Genomic DNA, 15,975 nt, shown 5'->3' with positions numbered 1-15,975 from the left:
CTGACTTAAATATCTTTCTAGTTGTCTTTGTAATTTAATATTTTTTTGCTTTCTTTCTTTTATTTTTTTAGTTATTATAAATTATGTTTATTTTATTTTTTATTCTTTAAGCATTGTCTAAATCACTTTTTATCAATGTTTAAAGGATTATCTAAATTATTTTAAGAATAAAAAAATTAAACAAACATAATTTACTATTACTATTTTTTTTGGCAGAATGTAAATAATGACTACAGAAAGAATGTAAATATTGCCCTAATTTAGAAGACGGGAAAGAAAAGGTTTTATGTACTCTAATTTTATATATAAAAAATTAATGTTATATTACATCTCCATCACATTATTAGTTATTGGACCGAATTCTGAGATGAAGAATTTAATTTTAACAAATGAGAGACTATGATTGGTAAACTAAATACAAGCAATAAAATTTAAGTATTCAAAATTACTTATAAAGCTATAAAGGCTAAAAATGTAACTCTCAAAATTTGAAAAAGAAAATCAATTAACAGTAAATAAAATATTTTTTTCCAAACTTGAATGTGTATGTTTGAATATGAAAAGTATAAGGAAAAAGATGGAAGGTATAAGTACTGTATAATTAAAATGGATCGTTAACATTATAAATTATAATTGATTGAAAAAAATTCAACATTCACATAAAATTGTATAATTTTTAGTATATACCAATAAAAAAATATTAATCGGTATCATTAGGATATTAGTTAAAGAATTTAAAATAAAAATATTTTTATTAAAACATAAAATATTTGTGCTTGTATTCACAATTTAATTATCAATGGTATGACCTAAGTCTTTTTCTCTAAAAAAAAAAAAAACTTGTTTTCTCTCTTAAAAAATAGTAGTAAAAAAAAGCATTAGAAAGTTAAACCCTCTTTTCTCAGTATTTTCTACTTCTAATATTACTACTAGGTTAAAAGAAAAGTTGATAATATAATTTAATGTTAAATAAAAGTGAAAATAATTTTTTTCAATTAAAATATGTTAAATAAAATTTAATAATTTTTTTAAAAAATAATATAATAATTATTATATAAGTTTAATTGATAAAATTTAAATTATGATTATAAAGTAAAAATAAAAATCTTTCAAACCGAATCAAATTAAAATGTAAAAAAATAATTTAATTTAATTTGATGTTATATATCATACGTTTATTTTATATTTGGTTGGGATGAATGTTTATCTGAAAAACAAATCAAACCACCGGTATAATTAAGATGCGACGTCGTTCAGACTTCCCGTGGTGAAATGGTAACTAGAGGAGACGCGGAATATGAATTGGGATCTTCTCCACAGAAATTGCATTGAAACATCTTGCATTTGCAGGAAACGTAAGTTTCCTCTTGTTCTTACCTTGTGAAATTCGATATTATTTTCTTATCAAATTTAATCAGAATGCAGTGACAGTATAATTTATCAAATAATCACAAGTTTTCATATATGATAAGTTTCTTCTCGTATCATAACTACTTTAGAAATGATAACTGTAACAATTTTTTATTGGTTACCGGGTGTAAAACTCTTTCTCATGGCCATGGGAAATGTAATTGACAGCCACATAAACATATAGGAGTACTTTCTAACCGGCATATTTAGATTATTGTGTTGTGCACCATCTGTTTGATGAATTTCCTAAGTTGGTTTCTAGAATTATACAATTCTACCTTCAAAAACAGTGCCTACAACTTGTTTGTTATAATGTCTGAACCACAACATGCTTGTGTTGATTCCTAGCCCACTTGTTCTTGGCCATCCTCGCTCTCTTCTACCTTTCATTATCCTCTATTTCCTTTTTGGGGGTTTATTCAGTTAGTTTGGAATAGTGTGTAATTAATTTGGTTTTTGTGTATCTTGAGGGCTGAGGCAATTTTCTGACTGTTTGATTTTGTGCGAATATTTGAAAATTACTTAAAGGTTAGTGTTCCATTTGCCAATTTATCAGCACATTTTGTGTCTCTGAATATTTGAAGGTATTGCTTGGCCCAAGCTTTGATTTAAATCATTTTAGGGGACACAGTCAGAAATATTTTGTGAGGATGAATAGAAAATTTGGAGGTGGAAAGCAGCCAACAGGGACTCCTTCACTGGCTTGGTCCTGCGTGGTTGTTGTCTTCTCTCTTCTTGCTGGTGCCTCTGTTGTTCACAATATCTTTAAGCCTAACCTTGTAAGTTTTCTCTCTAACTTCTTCATGGTACCTTCTTTTATTCAGTGTTTTTGAGTTATAAATATGGCAATACATGCAAGGTATGTGTGTTTTATTTGTTGAAGTTGGACTTTTGAACGCTCTGTATTTGTTATAACACATAGGGAACTAATGTGCTTGTTTTAAATAAAGTATTTGAAATATCTTTTAACAAAATGCATAGTTGAGATCTTTGCTAACTATTTTTTTTGAAATATGGATATAGCCAATTCCTTTACCTGACATTGCACTGATCATTGCAGCATACTGTGCAGTCAATAGCTTAAGTTCAACTTGTATGATTTCCTATAAATGTTAGATCCGTTTGAACATCTAGACAATTTAACTATTCATCAAAAAAAAAATCTAGACAGTTTAACTCGTGCATTAGTCCATGCCACTCTATGCAAACAATGCAATGAAGATATTATAGTTGTAGTAGTTCATTCACACACACACAGATATACTCAAAATTCATATTGTGTCCTCTATTTTCACTATGAATTTAAATTTTCCTTAGATTGCATCATAAATAGTCTAGTGCAAAACCATTTATGAAATAATAAAGTCTATAATTTTATAAAATACAAACTCTTGAATAAAAAGCCATGGCTATGTAACCATTAACTCCCTTGATTTTCTTATTATCTGTTATCACTTACATTATATTATCTAAAGTGCCAAGGATGCATTTTAGAGGATCTAGATCTTTTTGCTGTGATGTTGTTTACTCATTTTTTTTTTCTATGTAGACATTACCTCCAGTCGATGGAGTTGATAGCAACAAGCAGAAACATGATGAAAAAGAATGATCATCTCCCCTGGTGAATTCCTTTTTATTATCGTGAAGGTGACCAAATTTGGTTAAAGAACTATCAGTGCAAGTAAGTCTGATAAACTAAAAAGGATTAATTTTGTATGAGAATAGTAATTTTGTTTTTCATTTTTTTAGAATTTTGTTTTTACGGTGATGTTTTAAATTTTTGGAGGATGTATGGTTGCAAATTTTTTGGAAGACTAATAGTGATGTTTTAAATTTTTTAGAGACTAATGGTGACCAAAATATAGCCATTTAGGGATGTTTTATAGTGATGATGTTTTAATTTGGGAAATATGGTCATTAAAAGACCAATTTAAGAATTTACTCCATTTATTAAAATATAAATTGGCTTTGCTGTTTAAGGTTATAAAATACTCATGGAGCATAATGTTGCACCTAACAACCGGTAAGATGGGCTCCTATTATTGCAAAAGTATCCACAATAAGATCTAATTAATGTACAAAACGAACCTTAGGAGTTTATCAACTTTATTCTATAATCTGATAGTATTCTATCTTATTTTATCTACTGCACAAAACAAGTCCTAATTCAATGTATAAAAGCAAAATAGATAAACCTTAAAGAACAGCTCGATCTGCCAGTTGTATTTACGGTGCTAGTCTTGTAAGATCTTATTCTTCCGGTGTCCTGCATAACCTTAAAAATCATGATTTGACTACTCTGATACACACACACACATATATATACATGTGAATCAAATAGACTTATTATAAACACTGTTGGTACCAATATAATTAATGCAATTTTTTGTCGCCTGTAATTAAAGTTTCAAACACTTTTGATTACAGTATGTGCCTAACTTCAACTTCTTAACTTCCATTAAATCCCTTTATCTACACATAATCAAAGCCTGAACAATTAACTGGTCTACTAAGTTCATCAACGTGCCACAAACGACCTCAACTACTAATTCTGTTCATTATCCATTTTGCCCCCTTTCTTTTATTCTAGCTTGTATTATTATAAACACAATGCTTGGCTGGCAATTAGTGCTTTTTTTATTAAGAGCTTTCTTTCTCCTTCCCTTTCAAATATTTGCTGGCAGTCTTGCATTACAAGGACTTGACAGACCATATTCAGTTAGGATTGAAGATGTTCTTAGTGCTGGACAACTATTTGTGGTTGGCTAGTTGCATAATCGGGCCCCAAGTAACATTAGGCCTTATTTTATTGTAAAGTGGATACTAAATTGAAAGTTAATCCTAGAAAAGGTTGCATATCCTAATGAGATGGTATCCATAGAAGCTTTCATTGTTGCCATTCCATAATTAGAGGAAAGGAGTATTTTTTTTTTTGCCGTCCATTCCTTTTTATAGTTGGAGAGAAATTATAGGCTAAACTCATCTATTGACTCGAGCTAATTCCACTCCTTTTCAAATTAACATAATTGGTTAAATATGTATAAATTCTGTTTTACCTGCACTGATTTTTCTTCCTCACATGTCCAATGTTGTTCCTTACCATTTTGACTTTAGCCGCGTAATTAATTTTTCGTGAATGAAATATGTACGATGCTGATTGAAAAACAAAATGAAGAAATATTGAACCGTTCTCCCAAGGAAAACCAACAAGGGATATTTGATCGAATATAATGTTTTACACTATTAAACATTTTAAATTATTAATAATTAATAATCATACAATACTTATGTAATGAAAAGAATCATTATTTTTTTACTTAGTGCACAAAAATAGCTTTAGTGAAAGCAATAATCATGCAGTAAATGAAAACAATAACTATTTATAAATTTTTCATTGCTTCATGTTTTTTTTACTAAAAAGAACTTTAGTTATTGATGTTAATCGTAATACAAAATTTTATTCACAGAAAGAAATTATTTTAATTTATCACACTGTATACAATTCGAAAAGCCTAATTTAACTTTTATTTTTGCTATCTGGATTCTCAAAGACCCGATGCATTTTGTCCCATTATTACAAGAAGCAACACTACTTGCCAGAATAAAAAATTCTTTAGTTTAGTGAAGTAGCATTCAACTACAATTACATTATCAATTGACATGATTTGAACTGGTAAAGATATTGTTAAAATCTTCATTATAACCAAACTTTAAAAATGTAATGAAAAATAATTGAATGCAAGGTATGCGTAGTACTTACTAATTCAAGAGATAATTAAGTAGGCATCCCAATAAAACGACCTTTATTGTTAATATTAGCTTTAAATTTAGTAAAAACAAATACTTGGCAAGAAAGGATAGTTTGAATATCTCAAAATATTTTAATAACACATTATAAGGAGGACCAACATAAATAAGAGTCAATCTCTTACCTAAATAAAATTAAGAAAGAAAAAAATGCATGCTAAAAATTACCAATTTTTCCGGTGAAACACATACTAGCATTAGCCAAGTATAAAAAGAGAGGACTTCTTTTTTTATTGATGATAAAAACAGACGACAGGAATGAATGGGTGTAAGAAAAAAGAGCAAAAAAAGTGAAAAAGAGAGAAAATAAAATAAATATAAATATAATAATAAAAATAGGAGGGCAAAAACCAAGCACCGTGGAAATCGCTGTTTGATTTAAAACCAAAAAAATCAACGGTCCACATTGCATCTCGTGGTTCTTATATTGAATTCCAATTTCCATTTCCACTTGGTCCTTCTCTCTCTCTCCCTCTTTCTCGTCACTAGCTCTGTGCATTCTTCTCTCGCTCTCTGCCTTCCATCACACTCGGCATTTCCTTTCCCAAGGTCCGTTTCTTTCCCTCGATCCGTTTCTCTTTCACTTGGATCTGTTTCTTTGATTTCCGTTTTCAATTTTCACCTTTCAATTTTGGTTTTTTCTTCAATTCGAATGGAGTATTCTGCGTTTTTGTTTTATTAGTTGTTGGGTAGCTGGATTTCAATTGGGTCGCTGTTAGATTTCGATTTATCCATTGGGTGTGAGAAATTTTTGATTTTTTTCTTTTTGATAGCTTTTTAAGTGGATGTGCGTTGGATTATTGTTAGATTTTTGGTCTGTTTGGTGTTTCTTTAGAATCTTTTTAATCTGGCTCGTTTAAAATTGATCGATCTGGGTGTTGGTTATGTAGTAGGCGTTTTTTCTTGTTTTATTTTGAATAAAAGAACCATTTTGATTGGTTTAAATGGTTACATCATGCGTCGTTGTCTTTGTATATTGGAGATTTGTGGTAGATAGGGATGGATCTGTCGTTGTTGAGGATGGTTCTGTCAAAAGTGTGGTATTTGAGGATGAGTTGTAACGAATCTGAATTGTTGTTTGAGGTTGAGAGAACCCAATGATTTGTATTAGTTTACTTTTTGCCGTGATGCAATTAATTAGCGATGTTTAAAATGTTGGTAAAGTGTGGTGAACCTCCCTCTCTCTTAAAACTGAAAGCAGAGATACAGAAAAGGAAATGTAATAATGCTTTGCCTTTGTGGACCCTTTCTTTGGATATTTACAACGGTTTGAGTGTTCCCTACCCTTCTAACAACCTACTATTATGTCTCATGATGCATGTCTAATCAACTTATTCTGTTGTCAACCTCTTTGCTCTTGTCTGAGGAATGTAGGATGTATGTGTACAGTATGTACTTTTATTTGGGTTTTACTATGTTGGGACACACTTATGTGTATCATTTAATTCGGGATACAAGTTTCTTTTCTATGTTAAATACTACTATCAGTCTGGTAGTCATCTTCCCGACTTGTTTATTGTATATTATTGCTATGTTATAATATATCTGTACAGTGTACACTATTAATCGTTTTCTTACATGATGCTTTGTCCATGATATACCCATCTCTTAGTTTTTAGGGCTACATGATGGATGTTATTTTGAAATGACTTGCTGTGGGACTAATCTGCCTAAAGGAATAGAAAAATTAAAACAAAAGAAGAACAAGGGAATGTATAAGATTTAAGCTTATATGTTTCCCCTTTTTGTTATGTGTGATTGCAATTGGTTAGCTTACTGCTTGTGTCTGTCATTGGACATCACTTTTGTTTATAAACCAAAAGGATTGAGGATAGTTGAAATTGATTTGGCTAAGTTTATGATTTAATTATGAGATCCTGTCAATGAGTCCTTTGATTTGGAGTTTTTCTCGGTCACTTTTTCATAGTATGCCATGGAAGTGGAGAGAAACAAGATTAGTATAGGGATTGTCTTGTTCAAAACAAGATTTGGCTGTGTTTACTGAATATTCATCATTTATCCTGCAGATAGTAGAAGATGGCAGACACTGAGGATATTCAACCTCTTGTTTGTGACAATGGAACAGGAATGGTTAAGGTACATGAGGGATCTTTTGTTTGTGTATTAAATTTGTTGATAATGTAACTTTGACATACTTTTTATTGGTTTTATGGGAATATCATTTTACATTAATGTTACTTCTGTGAATTTGAAAAATTAATTGCAATGAATCTTTGTAGGCTGGATTTGCTGGAGATGATGCCCCACGTGCTGTGTTTCCCAGCATTGTAGGTCGTCCTCGTCACACTGGTGTGATGGTTGGCATGGGCCAAAAAGATGCATATGTTGGTGATGAGGCACAATCTAAGAGGGGTATTTTGACTCTCAAGTACCCCATTGAACATGGAATTGTGAGCAATTGGGATGATATGGAAAAGATTTGGCATCATACCTTCTATAATGAGCTTCGTGTTGCCCCAGAAGAGCATCCAGTTCTCTTAACTGAGGCCCCTCTTAACCCCAAGGCTAATCGTGAGAAGATGACCCAAATCATGTTTGAGACCTTCAACACCCCTGCTATGTACGTAGCCATCCAAGCTGTTCTTTCACTGTATGCAAGTGGTCGTACAACTGGTAAGCAATTTTTTATTTGTTTGGTTAGCTTGAGGCTGTATAGTTTGAACTTATCTGGGAACTTTGAAATTGAAATAAACACATGTCAACATCCATTAGCATCTATAAAGTCTGTATGTTCAACATTGCATTTCCAGATATATTAGAATAAACTGAAAATGATTCATTTCATTGTGAATGATTTCACTTGACATATTACTAAATGGGGAAGAAACACATTCTGTGAACTGCATTGCATTTGGAAATTGTGATTGTAGAAAACTTGTATAAAGCTTCCATATATCATGTGATTGACTTTATAAACTTCATTTATTTGCCTTCTTTTTGCAGGTATTGTGTTGGATTCTGGTGATGGTGTCAGCCACACTGTCCCTATCTATGAGGGTTATGCACTCCCACATGCCATCCTTCGTCTTGATCTGGCCGGTCGTGACCTCACTGATTTCTTGATGAAAATTTTGACTGAGCGTGGTTATTCCTTCACCACCTCAGCCGAGCGGGAAATTGTAAGGGATGTGAAAGAAAAGCTGTCTTACATTGCCCTTGACTACGAGCAAGAACTGGAGACAGCCAGGACCAGCTCATCCGTCGAGAAGAGCTACGAGTTGCCTGATGGGCAGGTCATCACTATTGGCGATGAGCGTTTCAGATGTCCAGAGGTTCTGTTCCAACCATCCATGATCGGAATGGAAGCTTCAGGCATTCATGAGACAACATACAACTCCATAATGAAGTGCGATGTTGATATCAGGAAGGACCTTTATGGTAACATTGTTCTTTCAGGAGGAACAACCATGTTCCCTGGTATTGCTGACAGAATGAGCAAGGAAATTTCTGCATTGGCACCCAGCAGCATGAAGATCAAGGTTGTAGCACCACCTGAGAGAAAATACAGTGTCTGGATCGGTGGTTCTATCTTGGCATCTCTTAGCACCTTCCAGCAGGTTTGTTCTCTTCATTTTTTTTCCTGCTTCTTGGAATGTTATGTTATCGTGAGATACATTCTTCTATGCTAATAATAATGACACGAACTGTTGTTTTGAGTGCAGATGTGGATTGCAAAGGCAGAATATGACGAATCTGGTCCATCAATTGTGCACAGAAAGTGCTTCTAAACTGTTTCGATAGATAGGGTTATTGAAGGGAAAGACTACTATCATCACGATTTGTCTGGAAGCAATGCATTGCAGATTGTAACCCTTTGATTCTAGCTTTTGTTATCCTTTCATTTTATTCTCTTGTTGGAGTGATCATTTATTTGCAGAAGGTGAGGAGAGTTGTTTTTTAAAATGGTCCAGTTCTTTTCTTATACTTTGATAAGTTTTTAACTGGTTCATTCTGAGTATGAGTTAGCTGGATTATATCAAACTACGCTTGTACCCTTGGTATGCATAATTATAATCCTTCATCCGTTGAACTACAAGTTAACTCTTTTCAAATACAACAGTAGCAAGTTAATTCACTGAGCACCGTATATCTTCTAGTCACTACTGTACACTAGAAGAAAATTAAAATACTCTTTTCTGCCTCGTGTTCTGCGTGTATATTATGTTCTTACAATTGTCACCATTGAAAAATGCGTTACAAATCATACAATAAATCCCTCGGGCGGTGAAGTTTTTTTTAGTGTTCAATTGTATCATGGAGAAACGCCAACTAAAATTATATAAATCTGAGATGGATTCTATCGTCTGAAAGCTTTTTACTTTCGTAGAAATTCATTTTAATCCACTAGATTAATTTATTTTTGAATCAATGATTAACATTTTCTATTTTTTTATTTTACCCTCTGCTCTCTTTCATTCTCCCCCTTTTCTTCTTTCTCTCTACTTCTTTGTCGTACTTTCAGCTTCTCTGTCTTGCCGCATGTGTTCTCTCTCTTTCTCCTAGTCTTATATTGTAAAGAAACCCAAAGCCCTTCTAGCCTCTGATGGTAGTTCTTGTCAGGGGTTCATTCCTATCGTCTTGCCACCCTCATGCTTTCATTTTTTTATTTTGCCAGTGGCGGTGGAGTCGTTGTCGGCGATGGCACAGTAGAGACCCTGCTTTACTACTTTAGAAAGTATGCGGCAGTGTCGATGCAGTGTGTTGCAACGTCATGGTCGTCCACAATAGCGTCGTGGTAGTTCCCGATGAGGAGAGGGGGGGAGAGCTGTCGGAAATCACTTTTCCGAAGTGGCGTGCGGTGGTTGAAGTAAATGAGAATGGTGGGCTAGCGGAGGAGATAAGGGGTTTGAGGTAGATGAAAGAGAAGAGGAGAAAGAGGGGGCAAAATTGGTAAAGAGAAGAAAACAAATAAAAAATAAAACAAAAAAAAAAGAAAAATAGGAAACCTTGATTTTAAAATAAGTTGATCTAATGGATTAAAATAAACTTTCATACCTCACTTTTGCACTGTAGAATCCGTCATAAATTTGATCCCGGACTATGAAAGATTCAGACTCTGTGATCAATTTTAAATTAAAAAATCATTTAGTTTTCAGTAAAATTAAAGCATCAATTCAACATGATTATCTTATTGGATGCTCACTTAACAAAAGTTACTAGATACTCTCTCAAACTAGTAATCATTCAAGAACGAATTGTTATAGATTGTTTTGACAAAAGAAAAAGATTAATATAGGAGAATTGTAACCCACAAACAGAACGAAATGAATAATTTCAGTACCTAGCAAAACATGGCCGAGCCTATTCGTTATATCATCAACAATCTAAACAAGAATACTAAATTAGCATACGTATGAAATGGAGGGATGGATGATATATACCAAATAGCAACGAGAGAAAGTCAAGTCATCCTAATGAAGGGGAAATAATATAACTTGCCAATACCAGTTGTATATAATAAACTGAAATCAGAACAGAACAAGCTGTATATGAATGACAAAAGTTGCATGTGAAAATTGATTGACTATATAACAAACTGAAACCAAAACCCGGCCAGCACTTCACGTATAATATTATTAATACAGCTACTGCATATAATTGCACTTATGTGAGAAAGAGACAGAGAAATCAATTAGATGACGCTAGCTTATCAGTACAACCACTGCATAATTGGACATCCATGGCAAAGCCAATATAACAATAATCGGTGACATCATTAAATAAGTAAATTTAGTTATGATTTGCTTATATTTTGATCTACAATTTCATACAAGAATTTCCCTCTTGAGAGACTTTTAGCTTATAGTTGAGTCAAGAGAGAGTTAGTGATTTTATTAATTTTAGGTCTTCCAGCAATATAAGTAATTAATAAAATTGTCAAGATATCTTTTATACATATAAAAAATTACTTTGTATCGCACACGTCCATGCTCTAGTTCATTTCTAAAAAGATGAGCGTGTATATTTTAAACTAAAATGTAAAAAAAAAAAAATGATTTGAACATAGGGGAAAATATAATTTACTGCAACTTTTCTTCTTCTGCCACAAGGCATAAAATTCATAAATTGACTTGCTATTTATTTTGGTTGGAATTTTAATTGTTTTAGTATTTTTTTTACAATCCCTAAATATATCCTTATTAATTTTATAAAGTGACGGCCATTATCCTTGCTAAATTAGTCCTCTTATCTATCATAAGGAATTTTTTTTTGGTGAATGAATATTATTAAAGAGACTAAAAGCCTCTTGGGAAAGTAGAGTTAGGACTACAAATTAAAAGATTTCTTATTAAAAATTGCTAACAGAACAAATTAAAAAATGAATTTTAAGTAACGACATGAAAATGATATATTTTTTAGATATTAAAAATATATTTAAGCCTAATTATAAACATGCAACACATGAGTTATTGTTAAAGCATAAGCAATTAATTATGTATTTATGTCATTTGTATTTTACCTAACTCTCCATTCTATTTCTTACACTCCAAAAAATAAAAAAAAATAAAAAAAAGTTACCGAACTGTGAAGGAGGATTATTATAAAAAATAAAAAATAAAAAAAACTGTGAATGAGGATCATAATTTCGCAAATGGATGTAATCAAAGATTACCATATCAGTTACTATCACCGTGGCATGAAGGAGGAAAATAAATGAAAATAAGTATATTTGAATGACCAAAGTTGCATGTGAAAATTGATCGACTATCTAATAAACTGAAACCAAAACCCAGCACTCTTTACATATAATAATGCAGCTAGGGTGTTAGTACAGCTCCTGCATATATATAATTGCACTTAGGTGAGAAAGAGACAGAGAAATCAATTAGATGACTCTAGTTTATCAATACAACCACTGCATAATTGGACATCCATGGCAAAGTCAATATAACAATTAATAATGATCAATCAGTGATTGGTTGTTACCCTCTTAGTTAAGAAGTTTTGATTTAAGGACAAAATTTAGACATAATTCCTGGGATGCTTTCAGTGATATTCTCTAATTAAAGTTGAAGTTTCATCTTAATAACCTATTATGATCTTTAGAGCAAACCTTTAGTACATAAATTATAGAGGTGAAACACTAATTCTTATTGAAGAACTATACAAAAAACCTAAGAAACTTCATCTAAGTTTTGTTATTAAAAAAAATGGTGAAGTAAGATACCCTCAACCAAAAGGATTAATCCTTTGAGGACTGACTATACCCAAAAGCAGCATAAGTGATCACTAACAAGTTGACTACCACTTTAGAGCATGTTTAGAAGATTGTGACTAAGAGTGTGTCCTATCAATTATAAGAGTGGTATGGTCTATTCATAAACTTGACCTTTAACATTTCTAGATTCATCTAGCAATTACATCTAGATAATTTTTCATTTTGTAGAAGACGGTTTTACAATTTACTCAATTTTTTGGGGCATTTTACACAAAAAAGTATGCTTGAATTTGGGAAGTATCTTTTGGTACAAGGTCTTAAAGATGTATGTCAAATACACTTACGATGACAAATCCTTCTTTAAACTAACAACAGAACTATAAAGCAGGGAGTTAAAATGTGACATAAAACGCCAAACTCCTAATAATAGAGTATAGGCTGCTAGCTGATGAGTGTGATGAAAAAGAAAGACATGTGAGATTGAAATAATTATGAAATTAAGAATATAGAACTATAAATTACTAAAAAGAAATTGTTGAGATTCATTCTGCAGCATAGTTTTCAAATTGAAATAGATGGAACAAGCAACAATTTTAAATATTTAGCCTAACACTATACCTGGCAATTTCAGCAAGACATATTTTTATATTGAGCATTGTTATTGTGTACGAAAGTTTTCACGCACAAAATGTACGAACACATACGTGTCAATAGCATCTATATGATTACAACCAACAGAATTCAATGAACAATATAATTTTAAAAAAATAACCAGCTCTTTCGTATATTGTTTTACGAAAACATTTTCGTAAAAACTAGCATTTTCCTTTTATATATTAATATTAAAAAGGTTGTATCAAAATTCAGTACTTAATGTAATTCAGTACATTAATAAAATGTTATTTTCGTCGGACTTCTTTATATGGTTCTTATCTTAATAAGCACTTTGTGTCTATAATGAGAATCAGAATCTGAAATTAATTTACAGATATGACTGATTAAGTAATTATAATAACTGTATTCAAAATCTGATCCTAATATTACATTTCAAATTATAGCAATTAACTTTAGATTTTGATCCAGATATTTTTAATTTCAGATTCTGATCCTCATTAATCTATTTGATGGAACCATTAAAAGCTTACTTTGTTGAACACTGATTTTTTATTTATGCGTTGGTACTTAGAGGAGGGATAATAACACAATCTCTATCGACCAGCACCCAAAGAGCATTGAGAGTTGTTTCTGGGTTTTTTTATCTTCATTCAACATTCCGTTCATACAGCCGATGTTGCTAAAAATCTGGCCGCCACCAATCCTGACAACACTCTTTTTGGTATTAATTATGTTTTTTACAATTACCTATTTGTTTTTTTTATATAATTTATCTTTAAACTTTTAGCAGAAAAACTTGTCTGTATTATTATAATAACTCTTGCCGATGCTAAGAGATTAATTGGAAGGTTGAGAAGTGTATGTGAGAGAACGAAAAGGACACTCTCATATGTTATTACAAGCAACATAGGTAGATGTGTTGGGAATTTTTAATAAACCTTATAAAATATCAAATGAGTACCAAAACATATTATGTCAGATTATCAGGAGGTTTTAAGGAATATCTGGATCTATAGAGAACTTGATCAACACGCAGCGAAATCTGACAGTGGTCACGAACAATTGGTTTAATGATCTTTTTCAACCAAATCACATTCTTCCTTATAGGACCTTCATTTTCTCTTCAGATGGGGAGAACAGAAACTATTTGTTAATTTGGTGTATTGGGGACCATAACCATGCCTTATGCTTTAAACCTATTAGAGTTCTCATTATCCCTTAATGGGTCAAACTGGTTTCCGCTCATTAAGTCCATATCAATCTTTCCGACAGTCTAATGAGCTCACTTAAATAGATCGCTTTATATTGAACCCATTTAAATGTAAATAACTAATATAAATGTTATAATATAATATGTAGCCCATATTAATTAATTAGGAATTATAAAATTTCTAGCAATCTCCCATTTGGGCTTCATATTAACCTTAGACATTTATATCACAAAATTCTTTAGGCGCGCAACCGTATGTTATTTACTTTTAGACTCCTCTTATACAATCTGGTCCATCTCATATAACAACAGGAAATCACTGTAGTTTTCATCACAATTTAGCTTGACTAAGCCATAATGATCACCACTGTTACTCATGCTCGATAACATAAATCAAATATGAATAAGCGGCATGAAAATTACATACAATGTGATCTTAATCATGTCTATTTCCAACTAGTCCAAACTTTATTCTTTATAGAAATCAATCCAAAATGCAATACACACATTGCACACAAAACGAACTCAAAATAAGATGATAAACATCAACTTTATTTCTGCAAAAAATCTAAATAATACAAATATTTGGAAAACATAAGATATAAAACATAAATGAGACTCCCACTAAACTAAGGTACTATTAGGAACTACACCCATATGAGCAGTGTGCTCATGAAAAACTCTAGGTACCAAACCTTTAATAAATGGGTCAGCTAGCATGGAATGAATTCCTATATGTTCTATACAAATATGTATTTTCTAAATTCTTTATTCAATAACCAAATACTCTATGTCAACCAAAAAAAAAACTTTTACTTAGTTGAATCCTTAACAAGACTGCTAAGATATTGTCTCAATAAACACCTAATGGCTACTTAATGTTGATGACAATAGGCAAACCAGTTACAATAATTTAGCAATCATAAATTCTAGTATAATGTCTCATAGCAAAATATTAACTCCACCAACATGGCAAAATGTGAATCCTTATGTGAAGTGATTGCTATTAAGACATTTTGAAATAATCGAAGTCATAATACCCAATGATCTCTAAACTTCTAGACTTTCGATATGAAAATATGTAGTTCCTTGTTCTTTTTAATTAATGCATAATGCACTTTACTACTTTCTAGTGTTGCATACCAAGGTTACTCATATATCACCTTAGGACTCTCACAAAAATAATTTCAAACTCTAAATTTTATACATGTAGATTTGGGATTCACATATGAGTAATTTAAACCATAGTAGTAACAACAACAACAATTAAAGAAGAGAACAATAAACATGTAATGCACAAATAATCTTTATGGTAAATTTCAAGATTCAAACAAGATATCTAACGCACCATTAATCCTCAATCTTTGGATTGAAAAAGACTAATTGTAAGTGGTACTCTCAATGCATTGATCAAACATTAGTGATAAGTCCTGTCAAACAAAGGTTGTCTTTGGACACTCCACTGCTCACATGGAAATCTTATATGATGATTATTCCAGTCAAATAATGATTGTCTTTGAACATTTCATTATTCACATGGAAAATCACATTATTTATAATCACCACATGTTTATCATTGCAAGCATGTAATTATTTTGTCAAATTGTGTCTTCCTTTGGGCCGAGCACATTTCACATGAATAATTCCATGCAACATCCATATAAATTCAATCAAATTAACTTACGCAACAAAGGTTACTTTGACAACATGTTGTTTTAATCAATTTAACCAAAAAATACAAGACAAATTAATA

General features: G+C 31.6%; 1 protein-coding gene and 2 long non-coding RNA genes across 4 annotated transcripts; 2 read left to right on the top strand and 1 right to left on the bottom strand.

Annotated features, from left to right (window-relative positions):
- The first annotated feature begins 1,197 nt into the window (after nucleotides 1-1,197).
- On the top strand, nucleotides 1,198-3,347 carry LOC100782370 (uncharacterized). Its single transcript, XR_413087.4, has 3 exons — nucleotides 1,198-1,355; nucleotides 1,995-2,189; nucleotides 2,960-3,347. It is a non-coding gene; the product is annotated as an uncharacterized lncRNA (long non-coding RNA).
- A 2,272-nt stretch (nucleotides 3,348-5,619) lies between these two features.
- LOC100781831 (actin) lies at nucleotides 5,620-9,319 on the top strand. Of its 2 annotated transcripts, none has more exons than XM_026124165.2 (5): nucleotides 5,620-5,766; nucleotides 7,245-7,314; nucleotides 7,458-7,851; nucleotides 8,182-8,795; nucleotides 8,896-9,141. In XM_026124165.2, the coding sequence occupies exons 2-5, from the start codon at nucleotides 7,255-7,257 to the stop codon at nucleotides 8,977-8,979; spliced, it is 1,152 nt and encodes a 383-aa protein (XP_025979950.1). In that variant the 5' UTR covers nucleotides 5,620-5,766; nucleotides 7,245-7,254; the 3' UTR covers nucleotides 8,980-9,141. The 2 variants fall into 2 exon arrangements, with proteins under 2 accessions (XP_025979950.1, NP_001239660.1); NM_001252731.3 differs by having other exon boundaries at nucleotides 5,671-5,766; nucleotides 8,901-9,319.
- Nucleotides 9,320-9,418: 99 nt separating this feature from the next.
- LOC121173928 (uncharacterized) lies at nucleotides 9,419-10,921 on the bottom strand. Its single transcript, XR_005889547.1, has 3 exons — nucleotides 10,520-10,921; nucleotides 10,234-10,294; nucleotides 9,419-10,063 (listed from the first exon to the last, which is right to left on the bottom strand). It is a non-coding gene; the product is annotated as an uncharacterized lncRNA (long non-coding RNA).
- Between the last annotated feature and the right edge of the window lie 5,054 nt (nucleotides 10,922-15,975).

The sequence above is a fragment of the Glycine max genome, chromosome 2, assembly GCF_000004515.6.
Source record: "Glycine max cultivar Williams 82 chromosome 2, Glycine_max_v4.0, whole genome shotgun sequence".
NCBI lineage: Eukaryota > Viridiplantae > Streptophyta > Magnoliopsida > Fabales > Fabaceae > Glycine > Glycine max.
This window is presented reverse-complemented; position numbering and strand designations above follow the sequence as displayed.